The sequence below is a fragment of the Thamnophis sirtalis genome, unplaced genomic scaffold (assembly GCF_051295495.1).
Source record: "Thamnophis sirtalis isolate CommonGarterSnake01/CBP01778 unplaced genomic scaffold, rThaSir2_p1.2 scaffold_3, whole genome shotgun sequence".
NCBI lineage: Eukaryota > Metazoa > Chordata > Lepidosauria > Squamata > Natricidae > Thamnophis > Thamnophis sirtalis.
This window is the reverse complement of record NW_028261383.1, coordinates 65,006,126-65,023,859: the sequence shown is the minus strand read 5'-3', so window position 1 is coordinate 65,023,859 and position 17,734 is coordinate 65,006,126. Positions and strand designations below refer to the sequence as shown.

The 17,734-nt window shown below is 40.4% G+C and overlaps 1 protein-coding gene across 2 annotated transcripts in view; it reads left to right on the top strand.

Annotated features, from left to right (window-relative positions):
- The first annotated feature begins 5,297 nt into the window (after positions 1-5,297).
- Positions 5,298-17,734, top strand: part of ABHD6 (abhydrolase domain containing 6, acylglycerol lipase) — a 37,597-nt gene continuing 25,160 nt past the window's right edge. Inside the window, exons 1-2 of one of the 2 annotated variants that reach the window (XM_087708997.1) lie at positions 5,298-5,903; positions 15,656-15,805. In XM_087708997.1, the coding sequence (XP_087565123.1) occupies positions 15,687-15,805 (119 nt within the window). In that variant the 5' untranslated portion in view covers positions 5,298-5,903; positions 15,656-15,686. Of the gene's footprint in view, positions 5,939-15,655; positions 15,806-17,734 lie in introns of both variants that reach the window. The other variant, XM_087708996.1, reaches the window with a different exon arrangement.

Genomic DNA, 17,734 nt, shown 5'->3' with positions numbered 1-17,734 from the left:
TGTCAATAGTGCAATTAAAGCCCCACCTGCTTTTTATGTTCATTGTGTCACACAGAAAACAGGTGGAACTTTGATCAACCTGTTATGGCTGTCATATTAGGTTTTTTTTTCACTGCACCATATGAACATCCCTGAGCAGAGTACTGCAGCCTACCCCACCCCATTTCTGTATAAACACCATGGTAGGTAGATGCCCTTCCCTGATTTCAACAGGTGGCATGATGAAAAGGATGATCAGCAAAACCAGAGGACTCAGCCAATCTATTTACCTAAAGCAGGCTGCATATGCAGAACCTGGGCAGCAATATTCAGCAGAGACCAGAAGAGATGAAGGAGAAGCAGGAGATGGACTGGAAATGAGGATAGCAATTTCCATGATGGGTGTTCAGAACTTTAATTCAGCAGGGTGTCCTAGCTTTGCACAGTAAGGAGAAGAAGGAAGAGCAATTAGAAGCAAGAGTCTAATTCTTCTTTGGGATTGGGTATCACACGGGAAGACACCAAAGTGCCTGAACCTGCAGGGGAGATCTAAATGGGAAAGATGGGAAATGTAGTTGAACTTGAATGGTGATGTCACATAGGTCATCTTGCCTATTTTAATCCCTCCTATGGATGCTATTGTTCATAACTTTGGTTTCTGAAGAGTGTGGATAATCCCAGAGAAGAGGAGGCCAAATAAGAGGTACTTCCATCAATGAGAAGGAAGCTCATCCTACAGCCCCAAAGGAAATTGAAAAGGTCACTATCTAAATGTTTCCCCTGTATTGAGCCAGTTAACTGCCAGAGTTAATTTATTTTATGTATTTATTTATTAAATATATTTATATGCCGCCCAATCCCGAAGGACTCCGGGCTAATTGGATTAGCTTTCATTGCATCCCCCAAGTTCTCTCTGGTGGGGGAACACACGAATGCTGGCCTAGTAGATGAGAACAACCATTCGCATGTAGAAAAGCTCTGGGTAACTTTAATCAGCCAAAGCAAAAATGAAGAGAGAATCTAAAGAGTGAAATGAAAAGCTTTGAAATAAATTTTTATTTCCCATAATATTTCATATAGCATTTGGAATACTGTACTAACCTCTAGTGACTTCCAGGAAAGCAATGACAAACTGAAGAGTGCAGCTGATGACCTCCTCTCCAGATTAAGGGGAGCACCTGGGATCTCCCATAATTCTCCATACAGATGTAGGAAGTTATCATCCAGCCCTCTCCCAGAAAAAATGAAATATCCTAGGAAATATTGAAAAGGCAGAATATTTCTCTGGATGTGAAAAGGAAGAAGCATGTTTTAAAAGACAGAATAGCTGCCTGTAGTTTCATGCCCATCCCCCTTTGTCAATGAGCCATTAAAGCCTGAGCTAGTCCACTTTATATAATAAGGAGTTCTCCCCTCAGCTCCAGAGTGATGGGGTTAAGGCATGATAATATTGGCCCTTTTACCCAACTCGCCACATGGCATCTGAGAACTCAACCAAACCTGGATTCAAAATGCAGCCTAGAGAGTTGCCCCTGCATGGGCCCATGGGAGTCTGACAACCAATCAGATCAAAGGCCAGAGAGGGCATAAAATCAGGGACTCAGCTTCTCTTCCTCCCTTGCCTTCCCTTCTCTTTTCTTCTCCACCAACATTGAAGCATGTGATCACCTTTTCTGTTCAGGACTCAAGCCATGTGGTTCTGTCCGCCATTAAAACCATCTTTCCAAGCAGCCTCCATGTCTCCAGTGTCATTTTCCCCACTTGGAGCTGAACCCAGAATGACATTTGTTCCAACACAGATGTTCCCCACAATGAGACCATAAGACAACAATTACTGGTGGGTTTTATAACCCTGGAAGTTTTTCCCAAATTGCATTTTGTTCATTCACTTTTTGTCTTAATAATTTTCACTGATATGACTTGTAAATGGCTTTTCTGGATACCAAGAATCTTGAGAAGTATATTGTTTTATTATTCTGGATAATTTTCCTTCAATTCTCATGGAAAGAAATTTCATGTAAATTCAAGATTTTAAAGGAAAACCTACTGTTTGGAAATAAGCAGCAAAAGAGATTAGAACATTGATTTTGGAGTATTTTAAATAGACCAAGGGGCCCTCATTATTGCCTAATCTTATTTCTTTGATTGTAAATAAGATTTTGAAGTAAGAATATTTTCTGTGGTTTATTAAAATCCTATTTAAAATATATATTTTGAATTTAAGTGTGAAAAATGTTTCCCTGGGAAAATGTGGATTGGAGAAAAATGTAACAAGAGGAGACCTTAAAAGTTGGGTACTAGAGGCAATGAGAAAGAACTAAAGAGTTCTTTTAGTATAGAGTATAATTAATTAGTATAATTAAAGGAGAAGGCCCACTAATACATAATTTTTGTCACACACACACCCCACAAACAGAGAGAGAGAGAGAGAGAGAGAGAGAGAGAGAGAGAGAGAGAGAGAGAGAGAGAGAGAGAGAGAGAGAGAGAGAGAGAGAGAGAGAAGGGAGGGGATGATTAAAGCAGTGTTTTTCAACCACTGTGCCGCGGCACACTAGTGTGCCGTGACATAGTGTAAGGTGTGCCGTGGGAAAAACACCTTATATATAGTCAATATAGGCACAGAGTTAATTTTTTTTAACATTTTCTAATGGTGGTGTGCCTCGTGATTTTTTTCATGAAAAAAGTGTGCCTTTGCACAAAAAAGGTTGAAAAACACTGGATTAAAGGATCATCTTAAGAGAAATATTCTTCTGTTTATTCTGTGAGGCAAGCTTTTCTTGTTTGAAATTCATATTCTGTTACCACTGTGAGCTCTCACTATTAAAATTGCATGTTAAAACGTGTTTCAACTTACACTTTGAATATCAGAGAATTATTTCTTATCCAAATCCTTGATTATTGAAGGACATTTTGTACTAAGTTACCTGATGATTAAATAACTACAGGCAGATTTGCAATGGCATGAGATCATAGGATGACTGACTTAGACATGGAGTTCCAGGCGTGTCTCCATCAATAACCAAGAAAGAAAACTCCCAACTCCATTGTTTGTGGAATTAAAGATACTTTTACTGGTTATGAAAAGATAGCAGTGAAAGAAAAGCAGGATCTAAGTCAAAAAGGCACAAACAAGAATATATCAAAGGATTACCTAGCACCCGCCTCCTAATTATCCCAACTCTGCTATTGTATTTAATTGGTCTTTGGATCAAAGACATTTTCAGAAATCCATATTATAAGACGCTACTGATAATTAATAAATCTTATGAAACAAAAATATGTACGATTAGCCTTATAAATAGTTGTTAACAGTAAATCAATTTGGTACAGGAATTTCAAAGAATGAATGAAATAAGGAATCAAGAGGTTTTCATTTTATCTAAACAATGCACACCTTAAAGTCTGTATCAAAACATTATGTGTCTTAAACTACACCGTTTTAAATGTAATGTAATATTTTGGACTTGTGCTTTTATAGAAAAGGTATGAGAACACCAATCGGACTGTTGGAGATAATAATATTACTACGTTAAAATGTATTTTGTGATCCTCTAAGATTGTTGTATTTCAGGTGGAAGCCACTACATAAATATTGCATTTTCCAGCTTCATGATTCTGTGATAAGGAGACAGGAAAAAATATATAATGAACAATAGATTAGCAAAACAAAAAAACAAAAAACCTCAACCCCCCAAAACCCCTGCAGGAGATATTACAGCTGTCTTCAACTATAAACTGTTATGTAATTGATGAGGCAGAATTCTTCAAAACTATTCAGGAAAGTAGGACAAATAAGCTAAAAAATTAATTCCCACAACACTGTCAAATTACCTAGCAGGGCTATATTACTATTATCTTTCTCATCTTTTCCATTATCTACTATTCTATTTCCTTATCTTCTTACGAGTATAACTTTATTGCTTTTCTCTTATGATTTATATTAATTGCTTTATTTAGTATTGCAGTATGATTTATGTTGCTCACCTATTTAGTAGACTATCACTAATTGTTGAATTTGATTATTTATGTTGAATGTATTTTATGATTATGTTCATGATTATATGACTTGTTGCTTGTATGTACACTGAGACTTGTGCCCTGAAGACAAAGTCCTTCTGTATCCAATCACACTTGGCCAATAAAGAATTCTATTCTATAATGAAAATTTTCATTGAAACCCAGGAACAAAGACCTAATGGTAGGAGACATTCAGCAGTGTGGGAAACTGTTTCAGGAGATGGGGACATGGCTGAAGAAGTTTAAGTATTTAAGATAAAACCAGCTGAAATGCACATGAACACGCACAGTGCACACATTACCGTGATGCTCCGTGTGCATGCACGGAAGCCCCGAAAACCTCAAATACCGGTAAGGAGCACGGGCAGGGGGCCCCTCCAGATTACCGTACAGGAACAGTATCTGGTGCCCCCAGCAGGCACCAGTATGCCCATACCGGGGCATACCGGTCGTAACCCAGCACTGAGGCAGAGCCATAGTAGGAATTGCCCAAAGCCCTTTCATTACATCATCACCTAGCAAGCTACCAAGCCTGGGACTCAAAAGACAACCTACAAAGTTATCCCTGCATGGCCCCATGGAAGTCTGACAATCACTCAGAACACTGTGATCCTATTGATCAATAAACCTTCTTTCCAAGCAATTTCCATGAATCCAGTGTCTTTTTCCCCACTTGGAACTGAACCCAGATGGACATTTCCAACACATATGAAGGTTACTAGGCATGGTTAGTCTAGTGAGGAGGAGGACCAGGGGTGACATGACAGCAGTGTTCCAATATTTGAGGGACTGTCTCAGAGAGAAGGGGGTCAACCTGCTTTCCAAAGCACCTGAAGGCCAGACAAGGAATAATGGATGGACACTGATCAAGGAGAGCTTCAACCTAGAAATAAGGAGTTTTCTGCTAGTGAAAATTATCAAACAATGGACAGCTTGCCTTCGGAAGTTGTGGGAGCTTCATCACTGGAAGTTTTCAAGAAGAGACCGGACAGCCATCTGTCAGAAATGTTATAAGGTATCCTGCTTGGGTGGGGCGGGGGGTTGGACTAGATGGCCTACAAGATCCCTTCCAACTCTGTTATTCTATGATTCTAATATTTCACCTGCTATGCTGAGTCTGTGATACCCAGCTTCAAATTATTATTTTTTTTTTTTGCTGTCCATCTCATTGAAGCAAAATGCTCGAAATTAATACTTCACTGTTTGGGCTCTATTCCCCGAGGTGGGTGGGTGGGTGGAAGCCCAACTGTGGGGCTTCTGAGAAGACAACCCTAAGATTTTGCATTGAAAATCAGTGCAGCTCCGATATGCCCATTCCAGCTTCCGACTTTCATTACAATTATTCATGGGAGCTCTTTGCTTTATCTTTGTTGTTGTTGTTGTTTGCAAAGTCGTGTCCGACCCATCGCGACTCCCTGGATAACGTTCCTCCAGGCCTTCCTGTCATCTACCATCCTCTGGAGTCCATTTACGTTTTTTCCGACTGCTTTGGTGACTCCATCTAGCCACCTCATTCTCTGTCGTCCCTTTCTTCTTTTGCCTTCAATCTTTCCCAGCATTAGGCTCTTCTCCTTTCTTCCTTCTCATTATCTTACCTATGGCATAATAAGGAAACTGACCCGAAATTGGATGCCGGCGTTAAAAAGCTGCCAGGCTACCTTGAATTTGGCTCAAAGCCAAGCCCATCTGGATTTATTTTGGAATGACATCCTAAACAAAAGAACGGAGGCGGGAATTGAGATCGTCATAATTAACTATCGCGCTAATGCCCGGCCGCCCTACCATAGCACGTCCATCTCTCGTCTTTAGCCAACCCACTAGCCTTTTCCATCGGAGGGTGGGGAAACCACGCGCCAGCCTTTGCCTTGAACACACTGCGAAGCGGAAAAAGACCGGCCGGGGAACAGGTGATTCGTGGGGTTGAAGTCGCTGCAGCGCCCAGGTAGATTGCCGGATGCAGGGTGGGCATGGCGGGCAGCCCCCTCCAACGGAGGTCTCCGCAATGCAAAATAGGGAGCGGGGGTGGCTGGCTTGGCTACGGTTATAGGGAGTCACAAGCAGCCGCTGCAGCGACGGGAGGAAGCAAATGGATGAGACCGAGGCGGCGCTTGGCGGCGAGGGATGCTGGAGCGAACGCTGCACCACTGGCTAGGCGGATTAGCAGTGTGTGTGTGTGGTTTTTTTTTCCCGGGGAGTAAAGGAGCCTGGGACCCCCGAGGCCCGGCAGCTGCCGGCAACCCTCCTTGGGAAGCCGGGCCGTGGCGGTGTGAGCTGGTTCTGGATTCCCCGAGCTTTTCCTCCGAGTGGCCCGCCGGCCATGTCTCCTGAGTGTGGGTCCACTGTGCCGGCAGGGTTTGGCGGCACTGCCGGATGAATTGGCCGAGACTTTAGGCCCTTTTCAGATCCATCCCTCGGCCTTCAAGGGTTAAAGATGCTACGGCTGACGCGCCTTACTAAGGGCGCGATCCTGTCGCGCGAAGGGGCGGGCGGGGGTGGGGGGAACCTAATCCCTAATAAAGGTCGCTCGTTAAAGTCTGCCTGGGACTGGTAGCAGGCGCTGCTTTCCTTCTGAACGGCAACCGTGTATGCAGAGGTGGCCTCTGCCTTAATGCGTGCTTAAAGTTGCCAAACTGCTTGGAGATTTGAGAGAACAAAATCGGACGCAAATCAATTATAATAGAAAACAGATAAAAAATGGACTCGGAGGGCGGAGGGATTGGCTACCTATCCTGTGTCAGTGAAACCAAATAACTTGCTGGGCAGATTTTTTTTATGAAAAGAGCCCCTCAAAGTCCGTTCCTGCATCACACAGCCATACTGCATTACAACTTCCAATAGAAGAAAATGTATGAGTTCAGGGTTGAACTGTAGAGTCCTTGGTGCTCTCTGGTCTTGCTTCTTCGATTACAGACTGTTTCCTTACCCAACTATGGAACCATCCCTGATGATATTACCTGTTTGGGTAATGAAATATCTGACCACAAACTAAGCTCAGAAAGCCTGAAGGATGTCTCATTACACCATCTCCTTACCTTACTTGGAGGGCATTGATTTATGAAGCTGTTAGGTTTAAGGAAGAAAAAAAGTCACATAACTCTGTTAACAGACTTAATACATATATAGAAATAGGTCAGCGGACCTGTATGCATTTTTGTCTCAGACACAATTGGCAGAAAGAATTATAATACCCAACTTATCTCAGAACATCGGATTGTGCTTCCGTTGAGTGCAAAGTCCCAAGTATCACATTCTGTTGTTAGCCTTCCCCAGCTTAGTTGAGATAAGCAGATCTGCAGAAGTCTTGGCAGATGGAAACAGTTCCAGCTTGCTTTTTAAAGATATTGCTGCCATGATATTATTTTGTATTTAATATGGTTTCAAAAATGCAGCCTGCCCTAGATTGCAGGGTTCAGAGATGGTGACTTTTCTTGAAGTCATCACACAACATTTTATGTGGGAAGGGAAGTTGATCTTTCTACTAATAGTGAGACCCGCACAGTTCCAAGTCATTAAAAAAAAAAAAATTAAAGAGGGAGAAATTAGATTAATAATGTAGAGTATTCAGTATAATAATCTCTTTTATTTTCCATGTTGCTCCTCTTTTTAAAGTTGTTTCACTTAATGCAAAGATTATAGCTGTGCCGTGTTGGTGTTGCTTATAGTTAATCTGCAAAAGTGTGAATGCCCAGTGTGCAAACTAATCGCGTAGCTGGCATATACAGTATTAAAAATTAGACCTAATGGAGTAGTATAATTATAGTGTAATGTGTAAAAACTTGTAGTGTAGTTACAATTTTCTGCATAGATTGCTGGATGCACCTGCTGTGGTAAGATTGCTTCAAGGGTAGCAAAATAGTAATGGTTGCTAACTAATGGTTTAGGGTCAGAGGAAGCATGATCTAAAACATGGGTGTCAAACTCATGTCATTATGGCGGCAATACATGATGTATCAGGAATTCCCCCCCCTTCACTAAACTGGATGTGGGCGCGGTCAGAGTGTGATGCACCCGGCCTGCAGGCCAGGAGTTTCATAGCCTTAAGTAAGTGACATTGAGTTGGTCACACCCACCCAGCCAGTCATTAGGGCAGAGAACTGGTTGTTAAAAAATTTGCAGCCCACCACTGCCAAAACCATTTTATCAATCAAAAGTTGATCTTTAGTGCCTCTGTTTTGTCTCCCCCCCCCCCCCCGTTTTACTGGAAGGATATTTTCTTCTAAATAATCTTGGAGGTTGTCTGCTATTATTTGAGTGTGAGAAATGTAATATTGTAGGTGAGCGTGTTTTCTCTCTAGTTTCTGGGTGTTGTCCATTTCATTGGGTTCTTTTAAATTATCCATTTGCTCCTTTGTGCAATATTTCATTAAGTTGTTTAGCTATAATTAAATGTAAACTACCATATTTTTCAGAGTAGAAGACGCACCCTTTTTCCTCAAAAAAGAGACTGAAAATCTGGGTGCGTCTTATACATCAAATACAGCATTTTTTTGCCTCCTGAAGCCCCGCCCCTTCATCAAAATGGCCTTGTCTAGCCTTATGGAGGTTTTCAGACAGCTCCTGGGGACTGGGGAGGGCAAAAATGAGCAAAAATGGGCCGTTTTTTGCCCCCCCAGCCCCCAGCAGCACTCTATAAGCCTCCATAAGGCTATGCATGCATTTTTTTGACAAAAACCAGCCCGTTTCCGCAAAAAAGGGCTGTTTTTTTGCTCTTGCCCCCCCCCGCCGGAGCACTCTGCAAGCCCCTCCAAGGCTATTCATGCCTTTTATTTGAAAAAAAGGGCCGTTTTCGTGAAAAACGAGCCGTTTTGGGGAGGTTTAGAGAATGCAAAAACTCCCCCCTTTCAGAAAGCTCTTTAGTTAGAGTGATTGATGAGAATTAGATTGATCAAGTGCTGTGCCAGCAGAAACAAGTCTCAGGTGCTGCAGGTTGTCAGTGATTTCCTTTTCCAGCACATGGATAAATATACCTGGAAACATCTACCTACTTACCTACCTACTCTCTCTCTCTCCCTACCTACCTACTGTATTTCTCTCTCTCTCTCTCTCTACATACCTACTCTCTCTCCCTCCCTACCTACTGTATTTCTCTCTCTCTCTCCCTCTATGTACCTACCTACTCTCTCTCCCTCCCTCCCTCCCTACTGTATTTCTCTCTCTCTATCCCTCTACCTACTTACCTACCTACCTACTTTCTTTCTCCCTACCTACCTACTGTATTTCTCTCTCTGTTTTATACTCTGAAAAATACGGGTAATCAGATATTTGAACGAAAAGACATGAATATTTTCAGATGTTCTGTGTTTAGTCCTTTTCACTCAATGTTCAACCTTTTCTGCTCTTATTGATAGTTTTCCCCTGTAATTTTTGTTAAATTCATCTTCAGATGCAGCATTTTTATTACAGTCTTTTTGAACTTTCCATAGACCTTTCCAAACCTGGATTACTTTCTTTGTGTTTGGTTCTCCATATTGCCATTTATACTTTGGTAGAATTGTCTTATTGAAATAGCTGGTTTTGCTTAAATTGGATGATTTGTGCCTCATAGTATTTAACTTTCCCCACTATTGTTATTATGTTTTGCTTTATGTTTTCCAAAGGTTCTTCTGTTTTTCTAGTGAATTTCTGCCTGAATATTTTATTTCTGGAATGAATTTTCTTTGATTTGCTAATCATTGTTCAGTGGTACTTAAGTCTGGCTAAATTCTTTTCCAACACTCAAACATTCACTTTATCCCTGCTTTGGTGGTTTTGATTTATAATTGGCCATAATGGTGTGATTTTAAAACATGGTATGCTTTCTTCTTGCTGTGATTGTTGTTCTTCTGATAATCCTACAGAGCTAGGAGCTCTGGTTGTTGAGTCCTGTTGTCCACTTGTTGACAGATGCTCAGGAACTCTTAACAACTGACACAGTCCTTGTTCACTCTGGCAATGTTTCATCTGGTACAGGATTCTTTTTCTGTTTTCTTACCATATTAAATGATCGTTGGAGATGCTTAGTCTGACTTTTCCACTAAGACCTGTCTGACACGAATACAAATTGTTGAAATCTTGTATTATAGCATATCAGATTTAACAGTGGTTGTAAAGAAGAAAATGTAGATAAAGGATGTGGCAATACCAGGAGACAAAAGAAGAGTAGACAAAGAATTGTAGCTCACAGAGTATGAAGATCTGAAAATTGAAATTGAAAGATTATGGCATAAAATAGCTGCAGTGGTACCAGTGGTTGATGGTGCCTAATTATACTACCTATCACTTAACACCCCAGGCTTAACAATTGTTGATAAAAACGACAAAAAAAATAGTCTGGATAATCGACATGGCACTTACCTGCAGACAGCAAAAGAGATGAGAAAAAAACTGGAGAAAATAATTAAACAAAGACATTAATTTCCTTAAGAAAGAAAAAGGACTGTATGACCAACCACAATAATAACATAAAATAGACAAAGTAATCGAAAATGAAGAAGCCAAAGTGTTCTGGGATTTTAGAATTCAAACAGATAGGTACTTGACATATAATACCCCGGACTTCACATTATTGATATGACAGTCAAAAAACTCTGGAGAATGGATGTGGCAGTATCTGGAGGCAGCAGCAATCAATTTTTTTTACAAATGTAAAGCATGTTACACTGCAGGTAGTTCTTGATTTACCACCACATTGAGCCCCAAATTACTGTTGCTAAGTGAAAAAGTTGTTAAGTGAATTTTGCCCCATTTATTACCTTTCTTGTCACAGTTGTTAAGTGAATGATTGCAGCTATTATGTTAGTCACACGGTTGTTAAGTGAATCTGGCTTCCCCATTGACTTGGCTTGCCAAAAGTTTGCAAAAAGTGATCACATGATCAAACTGCAGTGGGACACTGCAACTGTCATAAATATAAGTCAGTTGCCAATCATCTGAATTTTGATCAAGTGAGCATGGCAGTGCTGCAACAGTCGTAAGTGTGAAAAATGGTCATAAGTCACTTTTTCAGTGATCTTGTAATTTTGAACAGTCACTAAATGAACTGTTGTAAATGGAGGACTACCTGTATTCATATATAAAATTGTGTAAACTTCTCTGAGATTTATTGGTTAAAAATATTTTTGGAGCCTAGAGGGAATAACTGTTGCCTGTGTTCATCATTAAACATTTTAATGATGAACATTTTAATGATTAAACATTGAAATTTTAATTTCAATCCGTGATTAGTGAAAATAATATCCCTCCCCCATTTAATTCACCATTCCCTGAAATCCATCCAAAGAGTACTCCAGGTTAAAACCTCCTGATGCAATAACCTTTGTGTTGGTTTATTTCTTCATATCTGAGCACTACATGAAATTACATGCAGTTCTTACAATAGAAAAACCTAAATCTAAACACCAAATTAACCTGTTCGCTCCAAATTACCCTGTGGTATATTTAAACTTCAGGTTGCTGAACATACAGGTGGCTGTGTAGATGTAACACATCCTGAGCACTGGACAAGAAATCGCTAAAGCAGTGCTGTGTTGTGTTGACTGCAATCAGAAAATGATGCCTGTTCTCAGGCTACAAGGAGTGAGGAAATATTTTATTAAAGGAAAAAGAAGATAATTCATTAGAAAATATCAGAGTGGCAACAAGGGCTTATTGTTGGGTTAGTTGTCCTTTCTGCAGTTGTATTTTTAGTATTGTTCTAAAGGCACTTAGGGTTCTAAATGCATTTGAAGTCATGTTTCCTTTCAGCCAGATGCATTATGTCTTCTCTCTTTGTCTTTGTGATATTTTTTATTCCCCTTTTGTTGAAGTCTCTTTTTACAAGAGAGGCTATATTGGAGATTTACAGCGGCTCCATAATTTACAAATACAGACTTAAACATAAAAATAAGCTTATAAATATGTAGCAAATCTGACTTAACTAGGCTTCCAGAAAAAGCTCATTAATTTCTCAAAGTATATCTCTGTTCAATCCACTCCACTTTTAGTCTCCCATTCATGTTGCAATCTGATTTCAACTCTTTCTCTGTTGCTCTGTGCCTCCAGAAAACGCCCTCTTCCAAAACACGGAAGAGGGTTCCAAATTACCAAGAAGCATTTGTATTGCTTTTTTTAAACCTGTTGACTATTTATAGTGATTAGACACACACTATGCTCTCTTTGCTTACATGTTGTAGATTGCCATAAATTGGAATATTATATTGTGTGTGCACATAAAATATTGAATATGTAAGTAATATTCAATACTTCAATTGAAAATAGTTTTAATAGTAAAATAGTAAAATAGTTTTAATACAGCGAAAGGACACTCAAAAAATGTAAACTTCTTAGATGTCTTCTTAAGAGTCTTAAGATGTGCATTCTTAAAGATCTTCACTTTGTTAATATGACACTGTACATAAAGAAATGCTAAAATGCTTTCAGAAGTTGTGGGTGTGCCATCACTGGAGGTTTTTAAGAAAAGGTTGGACTACCACTTGTCTGACATGGTATAGAGTCTCCTGCTTAAGCAGGGGTTAGACTACAAACAGTAAGGGTTGGGTCTTTTACATCTTCCACGCTGAAGCTCAGCACAGGCTCCCCTCAGGGCTGTGTGCTCAGCCCCTACCTTTACTCGCTGTAGACATATGACTGCATATCCTCTGATCCATCCAACATGACAATAAAGTTTGCAGACGACACAATAGTGCTGGGTCTCATAATTGGAGGGGACGAATCAGCATACAGGGAAGAAGTCCAAAAGGTATCTGCATGGTGCTCAAGAAAGAACTTACATCTAAATACTAGTAAGACAAAGGAGATAGTGCTAGATTTCCGGAAGCACAGAGAGGAATCTGCCCCACTGTATATCGAGGGGGTCTGGGTGGAGGGGGTTTCCTCTTTTAAATTCTTGGGACTGCTTATTAGTCAAGATCTCACCTGGAAAAACAACACGTCTCTGGTGATTGGAAAGGCCCAACAGAGACTTCAGTTCCTTAGAGTCCTGCGAAAAAATCAGGTGGAACAATGGCTGATGACCACTTTCTATCAGTCTACCATAAAAAGTGTCCTCACATATTGTATTATAGTATGTATGCTGGTTTAACAGGAAGGCGTTACAGAGAGTGATCAATTTGGCACAAGAAACCATTGGTTGCCCTCTGACACCACTGGATGACATCACCAGATCTCGCTGCTTTAGCAGAGTAAGGAAGATACTCAGAGATGATTCACACCCTGGTCAGTGTCTCTTTGCATTCTACCATCAGGCAGAAGACATCAAAGTATAGCCAGCCGAACAAACAGGTTTAAAGATAGTTTCTATCCTTGCGCTGTGAGACTTTTAAATACAACCACAATCACTCCATGCACATGCTAGTTTTTTTTCTTTTTCTTTCTTTTTTCATTTCTGTTATAAAGTTAAAACCAATTTCATTGTATTTAAGTACAATGACAATAAAGATTATACTTATACTAGAAGACTTCCAAGGTCCCTTTCAACTAATTTTATTATGTTGTTTCTAGGGCAGTGATAGCTAACCTTTTTGTTCTCGTGTGCCGAAAGCGTGTGCATGCATGTGACAGCGCACACATGCGTGCCCACATCCATAATACATTGCCTGTGCAACCCCCCCGTGTGTGCCCCCCTGCACATATGTGCACGACTCCCTGCACGCTCCCCCCACTCCCTGCACATGCACGCATGACCCCCCATTTCCTGCCTCTCTAGGATTTACCTCTATTTGCTCCTGTGAGGCACTTCCTGTTCCTGTTGGATGTTTATAGTTGTTTTCTTGATGGCTTGTATAGTGTTTTAACTGTGTTTTGATCAAACACGCACTACAGAAACCCGAAAATCAGTGGCCCGGTGGGAGGCGCACGCAAATGCACAGTGGAGTTAATCTGGGGTGCTGGCTTGTGTGCTGGCAGAAAGGCTTCCGCATGCCACAGGTTCGCCATCATGGTTCTAGGGAAAGCAAGAATTAACTCAGACCTCCATTTGAATCATTGCTGAAAACCTGAATGTGATAAACTATCCTCTGGGTGGTTACTGGATGTAGTACAAGAAGCAAAATGGGATGGTTTCACCTCCCTAAGGCCTTCATTCCCGTTTTACATTCTTCATCCCTGAAAATGAGCGCCCACAAGTTGTCCCTCCTATTGTAACTTAAGAATGAAGACAGAGGCTCTGGTTCGGTAACGCTGTAACCAATTTAATATAACAGTAACTATTAACAAAGTATCTAAGGAAGACCGGCTGTGAGCACGGTAGAAACAATTGTAACAAAGATTAGACTGGTAGTCTGTGGAGAAGCAGCAGCGAAGCAGTTCCAGGTAGACTGGTATGTTCGGCTGTTCAGTTGAAGAAAACAGTTGACAGTTGGAAGAGCCTGCCTTTTATAGGCAGCTCGGCAACTGACAGGCGCGTCTGATTGGCTAAGACGCGCCTGGCTGCTACCGAGCTGTCATTCGTAACTGCGAGGACTTTCTTTCAGTATACAACACCTCCATTTTTCAATGGCGCCAATATAATGATTTTGGGAGACCTTCTAAATCTATGGCCTTTAGAAGTTCATAGAAGCCAAGACAGTCCCCTGCCTTTTAGAAGTTGCCTGTGTCTCTCTAAGGAAACACTCTTGAAAGGCTTGCATTAATCTAGAAAACAATTTCTTGCAACTAAGTGAATCAAATTAAGGTTGTATGTCTTTTGGATAACCTTTCCTCTTTGCCTGTTTCTCGGTTAGCTTTTCAAGAAACTTCTCTAGAGGAGCAATTTTGCTGCCTCATAGTTGCCCCAAACTCTGGAGGGGGAAGCGAGGGGGGGGGAATAGATATGCTTGCTAATAGTCAAAACAAAAAGTTTTCTTCTGGGAACCAAGGTCATCCCAACAGGTGGCAGTTGCGGGAGGAGAGAAGTGACCAAGCACCCTGCCAGCTACTCCCATTGGACGATGTGACTGGTGACATCTGGGGAAGGAAATAGTTCCTATTTTAAATAGGGAAAAACTGTGGGAACTTTTAGAGTTGGTTTTTGTAGCTGTGCCAATATGATGTACCCAATAAACATGTTCTTTAAGGAATCTACCTGCCTCAGCGTTCTGACTTCAGCAGATGTGTTACTCAGAATGCTGACACCTAACTCTTGAATAATTTAATGGTTTTTTTTGGTGGTTTAGAGAATTTTTTTTTTTTAGTGTAGTCTCCCAGTCTCTTCATTAGTTGTGCATTAGATTCTGCTGAATTCTGCCTCCAAAGTGGAATCAATAAGATGAATTGATGTAAACATTTAATAATACAATACGATGTTGGCTATGTAATAGTATACATGTGATTATATGTTATGAAAATTAAAATTAAATTTTTTTACAAAAAAACCCCCAAAGTGGAATCTATATGTCAGAGTAAGAAATGGGATTTTTGGATTTCAGTAATCAGATTATCCTCTGTCCAGGTTGATTTTGTGATTGGCTGCCCATTGGTCATATTGTATATCTCTCCTATAGACATTTCTCTGTAGATGTCTCCCTTTACTCAGTCATCTCCTTTATTTTTGATCCTGAAATTTAACTAAAGGAAAATACTGTTATCCTGGAACATTTGAAAAAGAGAACAGATAGATTAGCTCAGAAGTTTTGTCTGAGATCCTATACAATATCTGTTCTACAGCTTTGCCAGATTTACACTTCTACTTCTTTTACCTATGCAGGTGAAGAAAGCAGATCTGTGAAGAAGTCAAGATGGATCTTGATATGCTAAACATGTTTGTAATAGCGGGAGGCACCTTGGCCATTCCCATTTTGGCATTTGTGGTCTCCTTCTTCCTGTATCCTTCAGCACTGATCAAAATATATTACTGGTAAGCTTTTCGTTTTGCTTGGCATCAGTTTCCATTGTGTTTATTGAAAAACATGAAGCTGCTGGTATTTGCTTAATTAGAATGAAGAAAGCTGCATTTCTTTCAAAGAGGGTTCTTTCCACCTTGTTTTATACCTGCTTTCTTGGTGCTGCAAATTCTAAAAACTGGAGGTTGCTGAATGATGCCCGATGTAACATGATGTTCCTGTGGTGGGAAGAAGTAAGAACTTTGTGTAAATATTAAAGATTAAACCCATTGATTAAACATGATGTCATTTATCCTCCAATCCTCCATCAAAGAATATTGAAAGATGTTGTTTCATAACTTTAAAGTGTGAAGCTCATGCTGGTTGGGGAGATCAGGGGATTGAACCGAACAGATTTAAAATAGCTGAGATTGAGAAACAATGTTGTAAAGGTACCAATTACCTGGATGTTTAAACTAGCCTGGTTTCATTGTTTTTGAAAAGTCTGATACATACATTCACTTAAAGGCAGTTTCCTCTAGGCATAATGAGAAAATATGACCTTAGACCTAACATCAACCGGGCCAGTCACTCTCATTCCAACCCACATCATACGGTGGTTGTGGGGAAAATGGGAGGTGGAGGGAATAATAAGTATGTTCTTTGCCTTTATAAAAATAATAAAGCTGGACTAACAACATAACACAACATAATCAGTGGGATTAGGATTAGGATTTATTTCATTTATATGCCGCCCTTTTCCCCGAAGGGGACTCAGGGCGGCTCACAATTCGGTCAGGGAAGGGGGTACAGACAGGGGATAAAAAGACGAACATAACAATACACAATTTAAAAACACACAGCAACCATACCATTCCATACCACCAGGAGGGGGGCAAAAGCTCTTTAGTCACTGCTTTTTGTAGTTAATCTCTCTGTAAATATCATTGCAGGATGATGTCTTATATGAGACTGGGTGTTGTGGTCATTTAATGGTCCATATTATTGTGATAAGCCAGTAATATTCAAGGATTTCGGGCAGGAGTCTTCTTTATCATCTGACCCTAAAATCCTTTTATCTCAAGTTGTTCAGGATTGAATGAAGCACCCTTGCCAAGCAGAATAGCATTCTTCCACTCAGCTGTGGCTTATCTGAGGTCAGGAATGGACAATTATTTTACAACTAGGCCTGTATGCATGCACAACAGACAACAGGGTGCTAGAATATTTTTTTATCTCCTGTAAAATTATTGTTATTGTTAATGCTCAGTTAGTATAATACGGAATTCTCTTAACAGCATGTAACTAAGCAGCAAGGCATGCATTTATTTTTGGTTGCTAGGCAGTAGATTATTACCTAGGTTACTTTGCCTGATTTAGGAAACTGGATCCCCCTGAGTAAAGATGTTGGGAGATTATTTTCTGAATGGGGGACAGATTCTTTACCAAAGGGAGCCATCCACAATCTACTTTAAAAGATTAAGCATAAATAAAAGTTAGGTGGGATGAGAATATCATCTTTGATGATCTTAGGACAAGGAGAATTATTGACGAAGGAACGTGAGAGGGAAAGTGAAGGAACGTCCCCCCTGAACAAGGGGAAAAAAGGCAATCTTAACTGTGAGGCATGGAATAGAAACAAGGGAATTGGTTTTGCTTCTCACATATGTAACACCCATCAGCATAATGCTGCTATGACCATTATGGGATTCTCTGGTGCCTGGTTGAATCTTCCCTTTCGAACAATTCCTACTGGATTGCATATCCCCAATAGCTGATTTTTGTCTCCCCCCCCCTTCATTGTTGATTAGTGCACAGATTTTCTGCTCTTGCATCAGAAAAGAACAAACAGCTCAAAATGACCACATTCTCTGGAATAGGGCTATCTGGGAAATTGGGTAGCTTCACTGTGAATGTGCTACTAACCCCCAGTAAGGGGTTGGATCCAGACTTAATATTATCTA